General features: G+C 35.2%; 1 protein-coding gene across 7 annotated transcripts in view; it reads right to left on the bottom strand.

Moving 5' to 3' along the window:
- Window positions 1-22,184, bottom strand: part of USP15 (ubiquitin specific peptidase 15) — a 66,385-nt gene extending 44,201 nt beyond the window's left edge. For 5 of the 7 annotated variants that reach the window (XR_004841310.1, XR_004841311.1, XM_035889374.1 and 2 more), the window contains exons 1-4: window positions 22,045-22,184; window positions 9,481-9,608; window positions 5,030-5,160; window positions 2,249-2,375 (exon numbers count right to left, since the gene is read on the bottom strand). Coding sequence is in view for 5 of the 7 variants with exons in the window: in XM_035889374.1 (XP_035745267.1) it covers window positions 2,249-2,375; window positions 5,030-5,160; window positions 9,481-9,608; window positions 22,045-22,169 (511 nt within the window). In the remaining 2 variants the exon portion in view is untranslated. Of the gene's footprint in view, window positions 1-2,248; window positions 2,376-5,029; window positions 5,161-9,480; window positions 9,609-20,969; window positions 21,044-22,044 lie in introns of those variants that run through there. The other 2 variants (XM_035889365.1, XM_035889366.1) reach the window with 2 other exon arrangements.
- Window positions 22,185-24,706: the final 2,522 nt, after the last annotated feature.

Genomic DNA, 24,706 nt, shown 5'->3' on the forward strand with positions numbered 1-24,706 from the left:
TAATATGCACTGCCTCCAAGGTGAGAGTCCTCAATTATAGGAGATTCCCAAGAAGGTCCAAAGAACACATTCGATATGCCCAGTACCACCCCAAGAAAATGACTGTCATTATTAGGTCTACCCTTTATAACTATTTTTTCCTACCTTGTACTAACTTACACACATACAGCTTAGCTTAGTTTCTATTTGAGTGGAAAAGGAAAGGTATTCCGGGAATAACACACATTTGAAGACTGGTAGGTGAATATTATATTGTGCTTAGAGTATTTAAGGTGCTCCAAAACTTTCTCTGTTTATGTGAATTAAGGAAGGTCATGTACTATCTTTTGAGGGCAGCAAATAATATGATCAATGATAGTGGGTAAAAAAATTAAAGCTTCTTTAAAAGACCATAGTACCTTATGTCCAGTCACTTCAGTGGGGTTGATATTGACTCTTGTAGAAGATTACAAGTCTTCCACAACCATAAATAAAATGCATCCCTTACTGGCATATACAAGGAAGGGTGAAAAATAATCAAGATTCTGCAAGATTCCTCTTGCATATTATTTATTGATATAATGAACATCTCCGCTACGTATTTGATGAATTCCAGAACTACCTCCTTAAATATAATTAAGGCAAGGACAAGGGGAAAAAAAACAATCGCTATCTTATTAATGGGTGATAAGAGAAAAACCTCAGGGATCAGTTATTTTTTCACTCTTAGAAGTGTTTTTAATTCTTCTAGATTTTCTTCTAAGGTACAAATCCTTCTGGATGTCCTGGCTAGGATGGCCCTGCTTAGTGCTTTGCATAAGAAGCTTCAGCTTCAGAAAGTGCATGCTCTTAAGGCTTCCAAGAATATGTCATCCACATCTCAGTAAAGCAAATAAGGCTGTTGTCTGGAAAGAGGGTGCCAGTCAACCTGACTCTTTCTCATTACCCTTTATGACAATTTTCTCATAATTGTAATTCTCTCTCTGCTAAGAAAAAATGAATATACCTCCAAATAACAGCCATTCCAAAATGCCCTGCTTCTGACTAGAGAAAGAAAGTATCAGAAATTCATCCATTACCTATAATTCCAATGATACAATTAAATTCAGTACAGCTGCAAAAGAGCTTGTATTTGGTCCTTAGGGAAGAATAATGTTGAACTGCTTTTTCTAAGTTTCTGGGTTTGCTTAGGGAATAATGAAGTACATCTTCCCAAGTTAAACCAGATCTCAAAAAGGCCAATTAATATACAACGCTGAAGCCTTGTTTCAAGGACAAATTTTGTAATTCTGAAGTTTTTATTCTAATACAAGCAGATAATTACTTGTTTACCTTAAGGATTAAAATTTAACAAAGTAAAATGATTCTGTTTTTAAAGCAAGCAATCTGCAAAGAATTAAAGGGTAGCAAGTAGAAGTCACTACACGTAATGTAAAGAGAAGCAAAACCTGAAAACACTTGTTGTCAAAGAATGTAAGCAGAGAGTAATGACCAGGCATAAAGTGCCAAGGGCATAAAGTACAATTCTAACTGCACAAATACAGCTGATTGAAAGACTCTTATCTCAGATACACATGCCCAAATACACCCAAAATTGAGTTTATATGATCAGCAATATCTTTGCAGATGTTCCGATTCTTATTTTCAGAGACAAATATGTTATCAAAATGTGGTTACAAACAATGACACAATGCTCAAAGAGCAGGCAAAATAACTACAAATAAAGGTAAGTTAAAGGTTTAGTACAGGACTCAGTTACTGTAAAAGATTGTGCCTGACCTGCCACTTCACAACCCAAAGAATACTGCCTTTATAGGTCCCCTTTAGCCATTAATTTATAAATTCAATTCATTCTTGTGTTTTATAATATATCCTTATCTTTATATATGATTAGAAAGCGTTGGCTAATGAGAGACACAAATGGAAATACATGAAAAAACATATTTCTTACACACCAAAAGCCTAGAAAATGGAATCCAATAAATGAAAAACATCACATAGTTCACTTCCTGAAAAGTGCAAACCTTTAGAGTTAACACAGATGCCTAGATAATAAAACACACAATTATTTTTTAAATGGTATTAAAAATCTTAAATATTCCAAATAGTTTAACTCTTAATTTTGACCCAAACAAAGCTAGTTCCATCCTTTTTAATGGTTACAATACCCATCTATCATTCTACCTCAAGACTTATTTATTCAGAACTTGCTACCAAGTACTATTTAAACAAATAACAATCATATATTTTTAAAAATAGTTGTGCATACCTATTGTATCAGCTTTACTAAATCTTCGTGTGACAACATTGTTCATATTTCCATTTTCACAAAGCTTTAATTCTGTTAGATATACTTCTACTTTGCAGTGCTTTACAAACATACCCTGTTCAACGACCTGAAAAACAGATTGGGATCAGGTATCTGTCCAAGTATGTTTTAATATACACACTTCAAAACATTGTTGAGAACTCTTCAAGAAACTGAAGTTCAGGGAATGCAAGACAATAAATGCAAAAAATTACAACTAAAATTCTCCTATAACTTTTTAGAAAGACAGTAAACTAAAAAGTAATTTTTTCCCCATGATGATGATGTTTTATCTGTGTATAACACCACCACGAATTTCAAAGTGTTAAGTACAGCGGAAATCACAATATACATACTTAACCAAAAGGTAAAATACTTGATCAAAACAAAAAAACCACCAAGAGTTACTTTTCTTTCAAAATACATGAATTGTATGCTACTTCCTCAAAACATGAAGAAGTAGTTTTCAGTTAAAGAATACTTATCAAAAACAGAATACACATTAATAAAATCTGGATATCACATTTTTAAACAAAACCTACAAATCTTCCACTTATATTCCGATAATGAATACATTTGAAATTTCACCTACTCATTACAGTTGTTTATTACATGTTCATTTTTGTAACACCTATTACAAAATAGTTAAGCATACAGGATTTTTTTAATTTCTAGAACTAAAATGTAGAAAAAAAATATTCGGGGTCACCTCTTAAATGTTTTTCTCTTTGATCTTCCAAAGTGTAACTGCAGTACTTAGTCATGGAGACTGTTCCAAAAATAGCCATCGGCCTGATATGTGATACAGCTGACAAATACGGTTAAAAAAAAAAAAAGCCACCAGCTAATTGCTAGGAGAGATCTGCTCTCTGCTGTACAAATATAACTTGTGTGCATGTGCCATAGGGAAAAAAATTAGTGAATGATTTCATTGCTGTTCAGTAGTTTGCCTTAGCTTTAATGACTGCCAACTATGACGTTTAAATAAAAATGTATCTTAATTTGAGCAGCTTAGCAGGGTTTTCAGCAACTAGAGTAACAACAAAATAGTTGCAGTAAACAAAACTGTGCAGTATGGCTAAGACATTTCTGAGAATAAAACTGACACTGTAGTGGTAGTATTACCACATTCTATTGCATAAAGTCATAATGTTATTTGACATGGATCAAGCACAACATTTTATCAATTTAAAATTTGGATCCACATTTCAAAAAATGCTGATGTAACAAAGGGGATGAAAGAAAAGTATGATCCCACCTCTATAAAAAAAATTAAGGCAGACAGGAGAAAGAACGATGAACAAATGACAAAAGCATCAGAAAGGAAAATTCTGGACCGGAATGTGCATCTCAGAGGATAGCTACTGTCCATATTGGCAGAAGACAATGAAGCTATGCCAGTTCACCTGGCCACTCATACACTCCGTGTATTTTTCCAGTTAGTGCCTTCCAAGTAGAAGGTAAGTTACTCTAATTTCCCTTCTCTCTCCTTCCATTTTCCCCCCAAAGTGAAAAGATTACAGAATTTTTACTTTACCATGCTGATGGAAGAGCATTCAGTTTGCTGAAATCCATCTTCAGGAAAAACAGTAACAAGTTGATAACAGATATATCTTTAAAGAAGGAGAGCCATTTTAATGGATTTCAGCTCTTACAGAACTAGAGAAAAAGAAAGAGACATTCCAGGGATGTCTCTTTACAAAAAGATCTCTTTTATTTTATTAAAGAGAATGTTAAAAAAAAAACCAACAACTACTTCTATTGCTGACCAAATGAATCTTGAAGACACGAAACTTCTTCTATAGCAAAATCTGGCATTTGGTTGAAAGGAATGCACTTCAAGTAAGCGGCCAGCATGCATGTAGTTAGACCATACTCATTTCATAGGAGGAAAAAAAAAATAGCTGTATTACACCAGAAGTCATATCAAACTAAATCCTAATCATAACATTCTTTCGGCAGTTTTTCAGGAATTAAAATAAGGATCCCTGTAACTGAAAGAATACGCCCTAATGGTCAATTTAGAAATGGCAAACATACCAAAATGTATTTTAAAACTGTAAACACTAACCCGAAAATCTTAAGAAAAAATAGAAACAAAAAAGACTGTATGATCAATAAACTGGTATAATGTCATATCACCTTAATAATAAGGATGGTATGTGCTGGAGCAAACAAAAATTAACAAAGACGTTAATTTTTAAGTATCTCATACTGACAGAGGGCCACAGTATCTACCATACCATGGACTACAACTTGTGTTGAGGTAAGCTTTTTGCTTAAAGAAAAAACTGCCTTAGCAAGCTGCTGAACACAGAAGACTGCTTATCAGAGAAGGTACTACCAATTACTCTGACAGTGTTATCATTACTAAAGTTAGGTTTTTCACTAATATAGTCAATACAGTTTTAGGTGTTTATACTTAACTACAAAATCATTTGCATTAATAGACTTACAAGCTTCTAAAGCAAGTTCTTCTTCAAATATAGAGGTCTTACTTCCAGAAAAAAAGCATTATATCCTTTACATCCTCATTTCTGAATATTAAAAACTTAAGCCTCTAGAAAGTGAATAAAAATTAGATACCTATATGACAGACACCTATATCTATAAAGCAGGAGTTGTCTATATGATTATCATAGGCTGGAACTTACTATCTTCTAATAAATTCCTGTGCAACTTCTGCAAATTTGCAGGACTATATTTGAATCATATTCATCCCAGGAGGTAATTTAAGAGTACCTTTCGTGCTATTGGCTCTTGACCTTCCATCAGTGTGTACCAGCTAACTAGCCTATTCCAGCCTTCAGTTGGCAAAAGGATGTAGTCCAGCTCATCAATGAGATGTTCCTTGAGAGATTGAGAATCACCATCTAGAAGAGAAAGATATTTTTACTTTAATACAGTAATTTCATTACTTGAGGTTTTCATGTAACATTTTTCATATAAATAGCAAATAAAATATTTTCTGAGTACCGTTACACTATCAGTACTATGGTGTTCAATGCAAAACTCTTCTGAAACTATTTAGACAAGCTATCCAGTTGATGCATAGCACACCTATTACAGATGGTATTCCTATACTAAGGAACCCAAGCTACAACGCCATATCCTCATGCAATTGTAAGCACCTAACTTGTTATCACACACCATCATAGCCTTCACAGAAACCAAACCCTTTCTCCACCCACTTTGCACATATTCCCACATCACCATGGATACTTCCACTTCATGCTATGGTTGCATCCTTCACTGAAAATGCAGGAATAGGTAGTTACAGTAGATCCAAGACAAAGTTTGAAGTCATTCATTCCATGTCAGACTGGGAAAATAACACAGTAGAACCCTCCTACTCAAAGAATCCTATGTGCTCTGGAAACACAGTCCCTACAAAATTCTTCACAGGGACAATGAGGTGCAGCACTTGAAAGAAGTACAACTTGGCAACCTCTCTACATAACTAGCATGCTTTTAGCTTTGGTTCAGTCCTTATTACAGTAGTAAAGTAGCAGCTATCTTCTATGCGTAAGAGGTGATTCCAGATCTGAGCCACTGTGAGCCTCAGACAATTTGGGCAGCTGTATTTCCATTTGGAAATACCCAACTACAGGCCAGCAAACATCCCTCTGTACAGAAGGAGATCAAACAGGGAGACCCACACATTCAGCTCCAAAGAATAAATCAGGATGTCAAACTTAATGAAGTATGAAAATAAATACACTGTGTATAAAGAATGAATAGACTGTAATAAATATACAGCCTATTTATTTTCATTGTCCTATGTGAATGAACTGCAGAATTACACTGCACAATTAAAACTGAACATAAAAGTAACCTTAAATAATCTCAAATTGCTTCAAGTATCGGCCGCCTTCTTGGATTTTTTTTTTTTTTTAAGTAATACTTCTGAACAAAATGAATGCTGTTACCTTCATTTTTCTGCAAGGACAAAAATAAGTGTGTGCATATGAAAAGGTCCTCTCATTTGATCATATTTCTGTACTTCGCTGTTTCTCCTTTGTACAGATTGAGCAAACACAGCATAGTGTGACTTCAATTAAAAAAAAATTATCCTGAGCATTAAGAAAGGCACACTTAAAAATTAAAGGCCCTTTAATAATAACAACTATTCAATATTTTTTTCCTGTGTAAGAATTCAACAAAACATGTTCAACATGACCTTTTCTGTAGGAGGGCAACACTACTGAGGACATTTAAGAGATGTGTTCGCTTCCTGGTAGGTAGAGTAAACAAGACTCAGCTTACCAAGACTCTAGAGATCTCCCTACTCTACCTGCACTTGCTATACCTTTAGTTGGTTTAAAGAGTTTGTGATTTTAAGGGAAAATACAGGAATGTGGAAGAAAACCTCAGACTTTTGATTCCTTCCACTTTGGGAGCTGTATTACATACATTTCTCAAGCAAAAAGTAAGATGGAATTTCACATTAACATCTCCGTGAACGTACAGGTAAATAAGACTTCAGTCCTTCATGAGATAAATATAGTTAATGTGACCTAATAAATGAGATTTCAATCAATGCACCCATTTATAAGGTACTTTCCTTTTTCCCCCCCTCAGGCTGTTTCACTCTAGCTGTAAAAGCAACAATTTTCAAGAGTCAAATTTTGGTTCAAAACTGTTTTGACTGATTGGGAAAAAAAAAAAAATCTATATTCAAGAAACATTTGCTGAAATAATTAATGACTTGCACTATCAATTCTTACCTGGCCCACTCAACACTATGCATATGGTGCTTCCGTAACTGGGAGCGAAGTGTGAGGAGAAATACACAAACACATCTTCAGGTACGCGTATCTCATTAAAAGGTTCATACTGCATTTCTGCACTGATGTAATATTGCTAACAAGAGTTTATAGTGAGAAGACATAATTTGGATCCCATTCTGTCTTTCTAAAACCCACAGTATTTCTTCTAGTATCATTTTCTCAGAACCTTATTCCATCAAAGAAGTCCCCTGACTCTGACAACTCAGTCCCTCATATGCAACACTGTTTTTTATTATGAACAATCAGCTATTCTGAATTACTACTTCCTTGTGCTTGCTTTGCTAATCTAAAATTGACTCTTCTTTTGAAGATGGCATGTGTGCATTGCTACATTCACAATATTTTTTGCTTATGTTTAGATTAACTGTAATCTCTACCTGTCACTTTTCACTGCTCTCACTTCATCCAAATGTTCTGGAAATAAGGGAGCAGCATTTAAGTAATATAAGCAAAACATACTGTTTCAGTTTCCTGGAATTAGTCTTTCTTGAATTTTATTAAATTTTCCTTTTTTAGTTTTCCTTATCACTGCATTACACTGCAGAATATCTGAGAAAGTATGCCCAGTTTAGATGTTTCTATTCTTTAAATCAGATGCAAATTTTCAGATTTAACACTTAAGGAGAGCAGCATCAGAGCAACTAGTGCATACTACGTGCCACAGACAGGATTAGAAAATGAGCATTTTCAGGTTCAATTTATGCTACATAGGAAACCTAGTACAGAAGACTGCTGCTTTGCAGCAGGTGAAGGAGACAGCTACTATTTGCTGAGCACTAATGCCCTTAATTTCAAAACTGCCTTCACACAGGAACAGATGTCAGGTAGAAATTGGATGCATGGTATCGCTGCCAATGCAGAGGCATAGTTTTAGAACTCTGAATGAGCAAAAAGTGAAGTTCATAAACCCCAATGTCGTGTTTACTTTGAAAGGGGCATTGGCAGTGTCAAAACAATAATAGCATACAGGTTTTCAGGAGCTTTTGGCAAAATGGCTAACATGATTATAGATTTGGACAGCTAACCCTCATATAGGCTTCATATCCACAGTAATTTTAAACATAATCTGAACATGTTTGTAGATTAAGTTATAAATAATACAGATCAGCTAACACAGTGCTTTGCACATCTAGAAATCACCTTTTTTTTTTTTTAAAGTGGGTAGACACAGGAGAGAGAATAAGCTGATGCTGCCTCAGTGAGGATAAAAAGATCATCTGATTTCAACTGAAAAGTATCACCTGAACATGCCTGCACCACTGCAAGTTCTACTACAAGAATGCACAAAAGATCTAGATCCTCACATTTCAGAAAACAAAACACATCACTCACCTGGAGCAAAAAGACCTTTAAGTTTGTGGATGGAAGAGAACATATAGATGCATATGACAATACAGCACCTTCTTCAAAGGCACTGATACTAGTCACTGTGGGACATGCACACTTGCTCACACCAACAACTAGTGCAACATGGTATGACAAATCCTATGAAAAGGGCAATCATCTTTAACACTATACTTTTAAAATGTCAGTTACAGTTGAGAAGTTTTGAATGAACAGAGTTCATCATAGACTCCATGAAGCTGTAAAAATTTGAATTACTACGTGCAAACAAATTATGCAGTACTATTACGTTACCTGTAACTGCAAATAAGGAAACCAATTATCTGCTAGATTTTGTATCCACTAGATTTTGCAGATTAAATATCAACAGCTCTAATGGTATTTCAAAACCAGACATTAAATATAGAATTTGACCTAAAGATTAAAATATGTTGGAAAGTATTTGGGGCCCATGTCCACAAATCTGACTACAGTTCAGCAGAAGTCGGTCAGACCTGAGTAATTACAACAGTGACAGAGTTTAACCATACTTAGAAGACCATAAAAAATTAGGAAATCATCCTCTATCATTTCACACCTCTTTGTATTATCATTGAACTGCATAATACCTCTTCTTCAATTGTTCCAGAATCAAAGTAAGGGCTTGGGGCCTATTTAGAAAAAGAAATTTTAGAGTTCAACTTAAAAATGTCATTTTAAATCAACCAATTCAGTTAAGCTAAAAAAAATCTTAGTGAACTCAGGCTAGCTATTTGTCAACCTGACTAATTTTCAACTCCCAAGGTATCCCAAAATATCATTATAAACCAGTAATTTGTACATTATTAAATATTCTGTTACTGTTGCAAAGAAGTTCCAATAGTTTTATTTATAAAATTGTAATTTGTTAGGGAAATGTATTCCAGTTTCCTTGTCACAGTCTGAAAAGAAACAAACAAAAAGTTTCACCCTCATATATGCTGAGATTCATTTACACAATCAACTACAAAAAATGAACAATCTGTGACAAATTTGCACTAAATGTTAGTATTGGCTTATTACGCAATCAGAAACAGTTACCTTTGAGAAGTCCAGAATTATCAATAGGACCAGGGTACACATTCTGATCTCCCATCTGGTATTTGTCCCAGCTGTCAAAACCAACATATTTTTTCCACTGTTTGAACCAGCGACTATCCACTAGATACCTTAAATGGAAGAAGACATACAAGTTAATTATTGGCATGCTATCATGTTAACACACTTGCAGTCATCAGCCTTGCAAAATGGAGAATGTTTTTCTGTCTGGCATGCTAACCATTATCAGCATCTCCTATCAAGGACTTTAATTGTGGGCAATTAAAGATCCCACTAAGGGATTAGACATTAGGAAAAATGTTTAGACATTAGAAAAAATTTCTTCACTGCAAGGGTTGTCAAGCATTGGAACGGGCTGCCCAGGGAAGTGGTGGTGTCCCCATCCCTGGTGGTATTTAAAAGATGGGCAGACGAGGTGCTTAGGGACATGGTTTAGTGGTGGGATGGCACGGTTCAGTTAACAGTTGAACTTGATGATCTTAAAGGTCTTTTCCAACCTAAATGATTCTATGATTGTAATCACAGTGGTCACGTACAGTTTGGCAAGACTGCCAATAAAGCATATCAGAAGTCGAAGAATGGCAAGTTCAAAAAATATTTCCCTTTTTAGCAAGAAATATCACCAGCTTTAATTCCTGTTCTCAATTTGTGAATTCAGGAGATTCAAGTTAAACTGTATAATTAGACAGCCCTTTAAAAAATGATAGATAACTTTTAGTAAAATACTTCTTCCTGCTGGAGTTTTATTTTTAACATTCACACGCAAGTTGAAAAAGTTTAGAACTCTGATGTCCTGTCAAGAACCAGAGAGTCTAAGTGCTTTCTTCCTTTGAGTCAGAATCAACATATACAGTAAATGTTCTGCTTTTGAGGCAGTACTAGATGTTCCTCCTACCCAGATTAAACTGTTGCCAGTCTGGCTTTTACGAACTCCAGTGATACCCACATTTTATACCTTTTTTTCCCAGAATTTCTTTAAGATTAAGATAAAATTTGTTCAGTGATCCTCAGATTTTATTATGGTTTTTTTTTTTTAAAGACACCACCTTCATTACCTTCTGTTTGGTCTGTCCCAGCTCTTTCACTACTACCCTGGTACATGTCAGAATATCACTATCAGGATGAAACACTAGGCCAAACTAAAGATTGTAGGTAATCCTCATTATTTTCTCCAGTGTTTGACTACTGAGCACACCAATACTATTGAACCTTTAAGGGATCTCAAAAGTTCCTGGTGATTCAAATACTACTCTGCTAATACATATAGCTTTATTAGGCAATCATTCTGTAGGAGTTACTCATGAACACCATGGAAAAACACAGAACAAAAACATTAGCACCCACAAGTCTTGTAACCAAAGCAGCACAAAAACATTGCTTGAGTATACATTTTACTGAATAGGTTTAAAAAAATACATTAGTGGGGCCTTAAATTTGTGCTTCTAAATGATGTAACTACAATAATAATTAACAAACCTAAGATATGCAAGTCTTGACTCATTTCTTCTTCTCAAGTCCATTTTTTCTCTCCTACACACACAGATCAAGTCTGGAGCCAGCCTCCAGAAGTACTGCTAGCAAACCTCTGTTAAAGAAGGAATTACTACTGAGTAGTACTCAGTAAGTGGGATCCTTTGCAGAACTTTGCAGACTCTCTTCTCAATAAGCCCCAAGCTTTCAGTTTCTACAAAATGTACCTTAAGTGTGTGAATTTACAGGTAAAAGTCCTTTGGATAGTAAGAGGAAGAACGCATTACAAAGCTATACATAAGGTTACCCACAGGCTTTTGGATGCTTATTTCCCCGACATTCCTTCAAAAACATCAGAGATTAAGGTCTCAAAGGAACCTTTACAACATGTATGACAACAGCATCCTACTTCACATGGTAAACAGTCTTGATTCATAACATGATTACATCAACAGTAATAATGAGTATGTGAACAAATTACTAGTAGCCTTAGCTTGTAACTACCCTAAGCAAATATAAATAGCAAAGGCAGAGCTGTGTCTCAACTGCTATAGACACAGTTCTGCCAGTGTAAGAACTTCGGTTAGGGACCAATTTCTCCCCTACTGCACAAATGCCAGCCATACTCTGGAGCATGCACCTTCACTATCTCACAGTTTAACACTTGGTCTTGCACCTATTCTACTATGACAACCTGTTACTACTGCTCAAGAGTCGCCAACTACTACGAACTGCTCTCTCTTTTGAAATCGTTCTGTACACAACTTTGTCCTTCAACTTGCAACACACAATTTATTTCTGAAATTTTAAACACTTAATAAAGCAGTCAGAAAACAGCCTCAAACAGCTTTCTGAACCAAAACTATATAGGAAAAAATTTAGTTTAAAACGCTATTAAGGAAATGTATACGAAAAGTATTTTGCTGCGAAAATGCACTTTTCCACTCTTGCCAAATAAAAGAAACAGAGTGACTTAACGGGGTGTTTTGGGCACAATGCATCCCACCAAACTGGCAATGAAACAGCATGGCCGAAGTCCTATTCCAGAAATACGAGATACTTAACATCACTATGATTTTACAATATCATTCTGAAGTTGCCTGGCCCAGCATTGATTATTTCAGTTTTGTGGCAGAATTCCCTTGACATGTTTTGTTTTGTTTAGAACATGTTTAGAATGTAATAGGAAACAGGATTGGACAAGGCTAATCTGCATTACAGATGGTGAAATTTGGGATAAAACACATTGAAAAGATAAAAATGCAGGCTACTTCCAACTATCAAAAATGACCAGCTTGTGAAAACAAGCATATAATGTGACTATCTACATGTAATTTTAAATTTTGCATTATACTTTAGTTAAAATAAGCATTCCATTTTAAAAAAAGCATGACTTTTTTTAAAAATATCATATGAAAGCAAAGATATAATCTTTAAAACTTGCAAAGTCCCTTCAAAACAGTCTTTGCTATCATGCAATAGATAGAGGAAGTGAAGCAACATCATAATAGCTCCCCAGTATGCTTTAAAATATTTTGTATGTTTGTTACTAGAAGCTTCCAATTATATTTTTACTATCATAAAGTCCTCCTAAGCAATAGTGCAACAGAGGGAGAGAAAAAACTTAAACAAATTATGTTTAAATTTTACAGAGGTAACATGCTTCCTTTTCTACAATTAACAGTCAGATGCAGATGTCTTCAGATATGATCTTGGTTCAATGAAGGCGAGAATGCTTTTGTAGGTACAGACTCCACAGTGAATGCAGAAAGGTTTTAAAGTGTTTTCTCTCTAACAAATTCTCTATCCAATTCATGGCCAAGGTATGCCGCATTCAACTATTACCCAGAAATGGCAGGGGGGAAGAGAATACAGCAGACAGTAGCCTGCAATAGGCAATTTAGCCTATTTAATTTAAAGATCACGAGTAAGAATTTAAGAATTCAGTGAACACCACAAAGATAGTCCACATGAAAATTAAGAAAGAAAAATCAGATCTCTACAAACAAATTTTCACCAAAAATAACTAACCGCTGCAATTAAATGAGTGCTATTTTCTGTTTCCTGGAAGAGAAGAACAGACCCGAGACTATACCATGGAAGTTTGAATTGGTATGACCATGTTAAATGGACTGACTTTATTCTACACAGTTCATATGTAATTGGATATAGAGTTTGATATTAAAGATAATTTTTCCTTTACTCTGAGTCTGCCAGAACAAGCCTGATGTTACTATAATTGAATCATTGGTATTTGTGTATTTTTCTTTCTAAAGTACAAGTAGCAGCAGTTCTTCCCACATTTACAAAAATCCAGTTCTTTCATTCTGCCTGTACAAATGCCAACTCCTTTTAGAAAAGCCTCTTAATATTTGACTAATTTTTCTTTAATAAGTGGAAAAAGGGATATCAAATTTGACTAATCTGACATGCCCTTGCCTTTTGCTCTATACACAAAGTTTTCAGTCTTATGAACATACTCAAAGCCAAGAGCATTCTTGCCTTTCTCTTCTACTGTGGCCATCCAGCACGACTCCGTAACAGCCATAACTGAGTGTGGTTATGAGTGCAGTTACCCTCAGGCATCCATTCTACCACCAAACCTGCCAGCCTTGCCCCCTACTCCATCCCGTAGCCTCTACTTTCTTGATCTAAAATTGAATGAACTATGAATCTTAAAAAAGGAAAGCTATAATTTTACAGAGAAGGGAAATTATCATCCAAGCAAACTGACCATTGTTTTAATTAATGTGTGACAAATTACTGCTCCTGTAGAACCATATTACTTTTCAAATGCTTTGTGTTAAATGTCTGATCATATACCAGTAACAGTGATTAATAGAAAGTTTTGATAATTGGACAGTGCAAGAAAGCTTGGGGTCCACTGTTCTAGATTTTAAATGTTCACCATTACCTATTCCAACACTTCATGAACCTTATTCTTCCACATCAAATTAAGTTTGCCACCAACCAAATTTTGCTCTGCAATGTCTCTTTACAGTTGTCCCTAACTGGAAAGTTGTACATTTCTGTTTCCTAACACAAAGTGCAAGAACTTACATCACTTTTCTTGAAATTTAGGAATTTGTACTTACACGCTCAAGTAACACATTAGTATTTCTAGCTTAAAAATGTTGAAAAGCCACCTATAAATTATGCAAGTATGTAACTGTGGTAAGAACTAAACAGCACAGTCAAGTTCCTCCTTGGAAAGAAAACACTGAAAGACAACCCAGTCTTACAAAAAGTCACATGAAGTTCGAGATTTTCTGAGCAAAGCCTGTCCAATAGTACAATGGAGAAAAGCAAAATGAAGAATGCATGAACACTCAAAATTTGAAAGCTACTCAAATTACTTTGTCTTTACACCTTCTCCTTTCCTGTTTTCTTACTTGAATTCACCGAGTAGTACTTTGTTAGACCGCTATAGTTTGGACATATGGACAAAGTTGTGAGCAACATTAAAAAAAAGAAACTAAATGGGTGCAAAACACTACTCTAGTATTGAATTCTGCAACTGTAATATCTATAAAGCGTAATTAAAACTGATTGCTTTCAGCCAAATAAGAGCCTACATGCATTTTTTGCAAGATGCATTCTACTCAAGATTAATGAAAAGACTGAAAAAGGGAAGATCATGAAATCTGTGTGTATTCAAGGGCAAAGCTTAATACTTCGGTTAATATTGCTTGTAATATGAACCAGTATATATCTATCTCTTTCGACTAATTTTTAAACAGAGTGAACCAGGAAGATCAATTTATTAGGATATGGAGCAAATGGGCCACGGCCAGTTCTCAGGATTTCTTACGAACCACATCATACTCCAGTAATCAAGCCTGAAACAAAAATATTATAGATTTGATACAGCACTATACATCTTACCACATGGTAACTGAACTACCTGCTGATCATAGGTTATAGCTTAGGAAGTACTGCCTTACTCACTATCCCAATATCCAGCTCTTAACATCCTTTATAAACAAAGGTAAGCAGGATACTTATGCAAGTCCAGAAATGAATTTATTTTCTACTTAGAGATAACTGCTTTTAATTGACTCAGACTCTACCAAGATGTTTAGACGACTTAAAGTAGTACAGAGTCTTTATTCTCAGACAGATATTAAGAGCAAACTCAGTAGACCATTTTACATGCAAAAGAAGGATTTTATGAATTTATATAGCCATGAAAAAAAATTTACATATTTTGAAAAATGCTAACAGACACTGTAGCTGTGAATTCTTACAGTGAATTACTGGTTATGTGTATGCATACATATGCACATGCATATACACATTTTATACATGTTAGGCATTTTAATGAACATTCTGCTACTTCAGTAGAAATCTGATACACGTGAGAGAAGTTATTTTATATTACTATGGAATACAGTCACAGTAGCTGTAATCTTCCCCTTTTCAAGAACTTGTTCTTAATCAATAAATGAAATACTACTTTTCCAATAAGATTAGGAAAATGGAAATTGGCATTCAAATGCCATACACTTCCCTCGTCTTTATGCAAGAAGGATATACCATGTTAAAGATTATGCTGCAAAAAAATTTAATCCAGTTATACCACACTCAGTTTAGGGGATCAATCTGCTAAGGAATTTAAAAGTACATAGCTAAAATCCAGACTTCTTAGCATTAAGAGAAAAAGTAAAAATCAGAATTATAGACTATAGCTTTTGATCCTACAAACACATTCAATATAGCATTTTCACCAAGATCAACAAGACTACTCATCTAAATGGAACAGAGAAGGCAAACCATCAAAAGGCAACTTAATTAATGTTTTAATCAATGTTATAATATCCATGATACAAACAACAACCTGAAAACTACGTATTGCCTACAAAGGACATTCAGTAATTTAAGAGGAAAAGACATACCTCAAGTAAACAGAACTACATCCACTAAAACCTCATTTCTTAAATAAGATTTGACCACTTTTTAGATCACTTTTTAGGGGAAAACTATTAAAAACTTGTAGCATGCACTTGAGACCAGATACGCTTCACTGAATTATCTGTTGTCCCAGATACAAAAATAGCATACCGTGCATTAGTAAAACAGGGACATAAAATGTCTATACATTAAACTTGGTAAAATGTTTTGCTTTGATTTTTGTTAGTATTACCTAATACAGAAAAGAGTTCCAAACCAGTCTAATGTTACAGTAGTTTTTCGAACTGTGGACCTGACTGAGAAAGCTACCATAGGACACCTTACCAAAATTAAAAAAATAGGGCCTATCAGTTTTTTAAAACTATGATTAAGAAATGTTTGTCACTTAACTCTGATGGAATCAAGATTTCACTCAAGCACGAAACACAAATTTTGCTCTCTCAGATGTCATCAGTCAAGCTAGTAAACTTGTCAACCCATCTTCAGGGATAAAACACACCTGGAGGATTTGTAGTAGAGACCAAAGGGGAGAACTGTCTTAAATGTCTAGATATGCTGTTTTAAGGTGCAAACCTTACAAACTAAGACAACTTCACACCAAGGTGAACCAATTTAACTCAAAATTAGCAAATGCCTGACATTTATAAGTGTTTCAAATAAATCAGTCACCTCAAATTGCTTGATGAAAACAGTACAACCAAGTTTGAGTGAGTTAGAGCCAACAAGTTGATAACAGATACATATAAATATTGTAATAGCTCCAAACCTTTACCTAAAAGTAAGCAAAAATATGGATGTTTGATTTGTTGAAAATTACACTCAAATATGCTATGTTAGTTATTAATAATATTGGAAATATTTGTACTGTTTAACTGGTTTTAGGTATTTTCTCTTAGTTCTATTACGTATCCTTAAAGAGATCTAAATTTTCTTTGAGCAAGCAGAATCAAAAAACTATAGAACATGTTTGTGAACATGTTCCCAGTTCAAGTCTGGCCTACTTCAGTACTCAATGTTTACTTCAGAGTAGAGCTTCAGATTGCTTCATAAGATGTACTTGCTCTCATCTGTAAGATGTTTCTTGCCTGTCTGAAGCACATTATAATATACAAGGGACAATTTATACTCAAGTCCCCTGAAATACCAAATACTGAATAAAACACAATGAAATGGGAAGAAAGCTGCATCAGGGGAAGTTCACACTGAACATTAGGAAAAGGTTCTTCCCTGAGGGGGTGGTCGGTCCCTGGAACAGGCTCCCCAGGGAAGTGGTCATGGCACCAAACCTGTCACAGCACGAGAAGCATCTGGACGATGCTCTTAGTCATATGGTTTAGCTTTAGGTAGTCCTTTCAGGAGCAGGGAGTTGGACTCAATGATCCTTCTGGGTCCCTTCCAAGATGTGCTTTGATTCTATGAAAACCTCATATCCCTCCAGAGCACAAGAAAAGCTTGTGGAACCAAGGTCTATGCTACCTTTGCAGACATGCAATGTATCAAAATTTGCAGAATATCTTTAGAACATTCCACAGCACTGGAATTTGTTCTGATAACAAAGACATGGAAACCCCAAGCAAGTGGAGGACACAACGACATATTTTACCAAAGTGTATGTTCTCCCTTTAATACACAACAGGTTTTGATATCATATGGATTCAGTGTTATCGCTGCAGAGGATGAAATAAAAGGTGAAATTCTGAACCTTGCACATATAAATATAAAATATAAATGTTGTTACATTCTCCTTCCAGCAGCTGATGACAAAAGGCCTTACTTGAGGTCTGAGGGTCCTCAGAGATGGCATTTGCTCATCTTTTAATCTTAATTCAGGCTAGTGTGAGTCTAGTGATCACACAAAGGGATTGAAAAATAGAATTAGAATGTTCCTCAGTATCTTCTGATACTACGTGTCACTTCATTTCCTTGAAAAGCAATGATAACTGTTGGTCATACCTAGCTCATCCCATACAGAAGCTGTTTTCCAATGCTATATTCCGATTTAGGCATAAAACTTCTCTTTAAATAATTCTTTTATTTGAACAATTTCTTGTCAAGTATTGACAAAGCACAATGCTTCACATTTCAACCTACTTTCCTCCTCCTGTTTTCCTATGCTCAGGTTGTTTTCAAAGCACAGATTACTTTTGCCCTTAAAACTACTTTTAGTTAATATTATTTTCTTGTAAAAGAATATATTCCTCAAAGCTGTATAAAAACACGTGATCTTTTACTTCATTAGAAGCAAACAAGGTTTGTTTAGAAATATTGTAAACCAACATTAAGAAGTTAAATTTTAAACCTGCTTTAGCTGAAGACACTAAACAGACTAAATCTGTCTTTAGGATGAGTTTAGAACGGTTATTCTAACCTCATATAGCCCCTATAGACAACAACACTGAGAAAAGACTTCACTGCAGGTGTTATGATTCTTTGGGTCCCATTGATGCGTGATGAAATGGTGATTATTTCTGGCATGTACAAAGGACTGCTCATCTCTGTGATGAAGGGCCAGTAGCCTGGTTCCTGGTTGTATTGTGATCAGTTTCTGGACTTAAAATTTCTCCAATATAATGTACAAATTACAGAGTACTTATGATCTTTCTCAATATAGGCATACCAGCAACAAGTATTTTGGTCCTTTTACTCCTGTAGAAAATATTCAAATGTTAAAACAATTACCATTTGACAGCCATGCATTATATCTGAGTATATGTTCATATTGGGTCAGTCAATTAAAATTACCAACAGAAGACTACATCCTTATGAATGATGAAGTGTAGAGACTTATGGCAGCCCAAAATGGGATTACTTACAGCCTTTGTACATTAACTTATGAGAACAAGAGAATGAAGTGATTACAACACTTGTAAATGCACCTTCATTTCTTAAAAAAAAATTCAACAAATAATAAAAATCAGTAATAAATGTATGTAAGTTTTAAAATTTCACAGCTGCATGACCATGTATGGACATTGTTGTCTCAACAAAAGAAAACAATAGTACTAGCAGGAAAGTTGCTAATTGATTTCCAAAATTCTCTCATGGTTTGTAACTTTTTCATTTAATTTAACTTCACCTGTGGTTTACTGCACATTTTGATTTAATAAACCTTATTACCACAGCATCAACATCACAGAGTACAATGGCATTCATTCTTTACCTTAAGATCCAGGTGACAGAAAAATATTTTAACAGTACAACTATGATCTTGGTATTTCCCATTGCTGTCAAAAACATTCTGAATGCATTCCTCAGTTATATATAGACAGAATTAAACAACATGTAACCTAGATTTATTTATATTGACTGATAGGTCAACCCTTTGACCTCAAAATCAACACAGTTAACTTTAATACATAATAAAGACACTTCACAGGGAGACACTCATTCCATCACTGTGTACTGCTGGGACATCATGTCTTCTGCACACAAGCTATTTCACTTTTAACAGCAAAACTGTGCAAATTGTCCAGAGAGATAGGTGAGGAATTTTTTTAACCTTCTCACTGTACATGAGTACAGATTAAGCAATACTGAGAACAAAGTGGAACAACAGTGTTGCTGAAAGCAAATTAGGACTCTTGTTTAAAGGCACAGCATCCAATTTTTGTTCTTGCACAACTGCAATCTTAAAAATAAGAAAGGCAAGAACGGGTTTGTACCTGTATTTCTACTCTGATTAGGCTAGCCAACATTGCTTGACTAAGTACACTCATGATTAACAGATGCCTTCAAAATTAAATTTTCTTTCAGAATTAACAAGTTCTTGAAAGTTCAGGATGATTCTGTGATTCTACTCTATCACATACAAACCAAACCATCATTTTATTCAAAATGTGGGTAAATCCACAAGAAAAATGTCCAGGGGTCAAAGAGAGAAAAAACCTGTATCGCTTAGCTCCCATTTTTAAGAAATCTTAGTCTAAATATTTCACATCCCTCTTCAGAAATAAAAGCTTTGTTCAACTAAATGCACCAAGAAAATTTCAAATCAACTAATCAATCAAATTCTCCCTACAGCCCCCCATGCTCAGTTCCCACAATGTACTGCAATAGCCTAAGCAGCACTTCACACACCAAGCCGCCTGATTCAACCAAAATTAATGGACTGCATTTTTATGTTAAAATTTCAGTGTGAACATTACATTAACAACCATGTAAGTATTTTGAATACTCTTATAAATTTTCCATTTAAGCAAAGACTTTTCATTAAAAAATAATATAACTCCTAAATCAATGTTTGACTTCCAATTATCAGGCAAAAGCCTGACACAAACATGATTTTAACATGCTCTCACCCTGCCTAATCAGTTAACAGAAGAAAATTGCATCTACACATTTCCATTGCAAGTATTCTCCCAGAAGAATTTAAAACAGAACACTTCGTATATCTTCGTAAGCTGTTGGTGAAATGCTGTACCATTCCATATGCAGTGAGACAAATCTAACATAAAACTTCAACCACAAGGTCTTAAAGTCAAAAATCAGTAACTTAAACCTCATTTGAAAGAAAAAGCAGCCAATTCTCAATTCTATCCTTGAAACACTGACGTAGTGTTCCTTGTTTCTCATTATATGAAGCCATCAGAACAGTTTATGGTATTATTCCAAATGTTACTGAGGTGCAGGTCCGTAACATTTCATCATGTTCTCAGTGAAATCTTCCATTAATGTTCAGTCTAGATTCTGTTCATATACAGCACAATGATGGATGATCAACTGTGGAAAACACTGTGGAAGACCACAGTGTAGAACACTATTAAAACTAAGCACTTCAGCATCAAGGTTATCATCAATGACGGGCACTGCAGGGTTTTCAAGTAGGGGTATATGTGCCTGTTCATCAAGATTCATGAGTTTTCATTGCAACCAGAATTAAAACGCTTTTACATTTTTGGTGGGGAAATTCCTCAAATCACTTCTGGAGGGGAAATCCTTTCAGGTTGACCTTTTTTGTATCTACTAATCATTCACTGGGAAGTATTTTTACCCCACTTAAAATTTTACGTATTTTCTTCAGTGTCTGAGTTTTACACTTAAACAGCCAATAAAATTCTCACAGAGAAAAAAAATGAGAATATTTTCTTCACCTTCCAAGAAATGTACTCCATGGATAACAACAGTACTCCCTCTGGACTCACCAGAACTTCAGAAGTCATGTGTATCAGAGACACATCTGAAAGAACACAAAATACTGTACTTCTGTAGTTTTCATAATTTGCAAGTCTTATAAATCAAGAACAGTTTAAGAAAGTATCTCATCACTCTGTAAAGTGATGACTGGCAGCAAAATTCATTGGCTAGCAGGACTGGAAATCAACATCTTCCTTCTTTTCAGATAATGTCTTAAATCTTTCCCTGCTCATCTAAAAATCCTTATCCTAGAAGACATCATCTTCTTATGTAAGTATTTCAGCACAGAACTCAACTTTCTAGCAAAACAGAGCTCTTAAAGCTCTTCTCCGAAAGGCAAGGCTTCCACCTCTTCTATTAAATTTTGAGATTTTTTAACTCATTCCAAGTGAACACCCTCTGTGACATGTGGAGACCAGAACTGGACAGTATGAATGGTTTCACTAATATATTACTGTATACAGTACATCTTTGTACTGCTACTCAGTATTCCCTATTCAAACATCTAAAGATTGCATTTGTTCCTTTAGCCACCAAATCAACTCCTCGTGATAGTTATTTGTCCACTGTTAACAGCCTAATTATTTTCCAAGTTACTGCTTTTAAAAATACAAATAAGATCTATATTCTCTTCTGCTTGCAAATTGCTACAGCAAGCAACAGATGAAAGAAGCACAATGGGGAAATTCTGTGAAAGAGAAAAATTGGTGAAACTGCCTGCTAAGGCTGTGCTGTTAGCCATCATTGGTCACTATTATCTGAACCATTTATTGGCAGGTGATACTTAAAGGCGAGAAACCTGGTCTCATATTCTAGACCATGGAGGGCCAATGTGCCTAAGAGGTAGCAAAGTAAAAAGTATGAAAGCATTTGTAATGTCATATTTAACTAACTGAAACAACATCTCTAAGAGAGCCACAGAAGAACAGGAACTTAAGGCAAAGACAAGAAATACCTCAATATGGGGAGGAAACGACAGAGAGATTCACACAAGAAGTCGTCACACACAAGAACTGACAGAGTCTTCATCACCTCTTTAAGAAAACTGTTCCAAGATCAATAACTTTCAGTGCTGAAAACAGTGACACTGTAAAAACAGAAAAACTTGGCAAGGTTCTCAAGAATACCACTGCAGCTACAAAGGCATTAAATGACATCACCAAGACCAGTTGGTCATGCAAATTAAACAGTGGCTAAAAACCTGATGAACATCAACAGCTCTTCAATTTCTGAGAGAAGATACAGGAAGAACAGTCAGTATCCTTTGTCTTTCTAAATGAGAGGTTAAAATCTCCACAAACAATAAAAATTCTCCTCACTTGCCAAGCATCAGCAGAATTTCAAAACACTTAGAAGTAATCATATCAGACCCTAAAACTGTGAGATATACAATGAAATACAGCATTTGTTCTCTTCCAAAACAGAATTCTAGGTCTTTCAGCCACTTAACCTGAAGGTCCTTTGGATAATATTGCAAGAAGAAATAATTATATATACTTCAAGTTCCGTGGAATTACAGTGTGGTTTTTAATATTGAACTCATTAACAAAAGTAGTCAACATTACTTAAAACAACTAATAAACAAAGTAGGCTCTTGCTTGGGAATGCTTAAACTTCATATTTATTTAATGCATCTTTAGAAAAATAAGATAAGTGGAGAGATGGAAGAATCCTCACAATCTCTCCTAGTTCAATAATTTATTAACTGTCCATAAAAGAATGCAAAAAAGACAACTGGGACAAACTAGCCCAGAATCCTGTCCCTGAGGACAGAACAGTCAAAAGACACTAGCCTTGTCTGTCCACCAAAGCATCATATTTTAACCTATACTATCCCCAAACTACTCTTAAAAATATCCAATGAAACAAATTCCACAGCATACTAAACTGCCTGTTCAAACATTTCCCAATTCTAACAATTCTTTTCTGATACTCAACTCTAAAAACATTGCATTTCAAGTCAGTTTCATGTCTTTTTCTCGGCAGTGCACACTAAGAACTAATGAAGAAATTCAATGCCCTCTTTATAGATACACTACAAGACTTGCCTCTCTTTGCCCTATTCTTTAGTTCCCTTTTTCTCAGAGAAAAGCCCCAAAGCTTTACCCTTTCCTTATATAGCTTATTGTTCTCTACACTCTAAATTCTTAAGAGCATGGACAAGACTTTCAGTATAAGTCAGTAATTTTAATAGAACTGTATTTTAATGCTTCAAAGCTCAAACAGAACAAGCTGATATGGCATTGCTCATGTTTTTTTCAGCAACACTTACTACTGAATGAATGAAAATTGTAATTCTGAATCACGACTTAGAGCACTTCAACTGTTCTGTTTCCTTACTGATGCCCCAAAAGATCAAAAAGCTACTGACAAAATACCTCTGAAAAAAGCATTTTGAGTAAATATACCCCCTAATTTGTGGAGTTAAATACATAGTTCTAAGTATTAAACCTATGGACACACATGCATACACATTAATGTAGCTAGATTTAATAGTTCATGAGTCAAAGTTAATACTTTGCCGTAGTTTATTCAGTCTTAAAACACTTGATTAATGTCAATGTCATATTCACAGCTAGATATAGTCTATATATTTATTCTCAGAGAACACTTAGAAGTTTGTTCCGTTTAACTGATTTTTTTCACGTTAAAATATTTAACGTACAAAAAAAATACAGCACAGTAAACTTACTGGTTTAGTCATCATGTAAACTTGTCATAAAGTCACTTTCGCTTTGAATAATATTAACTGTTTCAGACATTTTCTTAGTACTTTGGAAGTACCCAAGGGAACCATAAAAAACCCCCCCTCTCTTAGATTACAAGCCTGAGCACCTTTTTACTACCGCTGGTCATTTTCAACACTACCATGTGAATTGATTTCCTTTTTCTAGTTGCTTGTACTTTCTCAGCTTAAGAGCAGTCTGTTCATATGCCAAAACTGAATATATACTCAGCAGTATTTGAATAATGCATCAGAATGTATGCTTCTGACACATGCTGCAGTATCAACACTGTTAAATATAGTCTTTTATAGAACTGGAACAGTGAGTGATGACAGCTGAAATGAGGTGGGCAAGTTCTACTTTTGTGTATTCATACTTAATTTTCAGTAAGTTAATGCTTCAGCCTTTGTCTTTGGGTGACAGTTTCACACAGGAAGAGATGAAGAGGTTGAGTGGTGGAAAAAAGTGTCAGTTCCTTTTTTTTTTTCCCCCTCCTAAAAAAAAAAAGTTCTGTTTCCCAGCCTCAGAGAACTACAACTAAGAAGCTCAATTACCCCAGACACGCAAGAAAGATGTGTTTATTTAAACTAATTCTTTTCAACCAAGGATTATTCTGTCGACAATCTGTACGGCATGCGAAGAAATATTTTCTGACTGACCAGGAAAACATATCTTTTTTCAATGTTTACTGCGGAACAGGTATCATAAGGACCCGTTTGCACCTTTGGGGGCTGCTTCTTAGGCAGTTAACAGGTTCACAGCCAAAATATAATTTAAACTTAAGGCTTGTCACAGCCGCGGACGGGCTTCAGGGCACCCCAGACAGGGTACAGATATAATTTCTGGCAAGTTGAAGGTGACGCCAGGGCCGTTTCCGCCTTACAGCCTGGGTAATGGAAGAAACGCCTGGTAGCGGAGCTCTTCTCCTCCGCCTCAATCCCCGCCCCAGCACTTCTCCCCCCCAGCCG

The sequence above is a fragment of the Egretta garzetta genome, unplaced genomic scaffold (genome assembly GCF_000687185.1).
Source record: "Egretta garzetta isolate BGI_Z169 unplaced genomic scaffold, ASM68718v1 scaffold502, whole genome shotgun sequence".
Taxonomy (NCBI): Eukaryota; Metazoa; Chordata; class Aves; order Pelecaniformes; family Ardeidae; genus Egretta; species Egretta garzetta.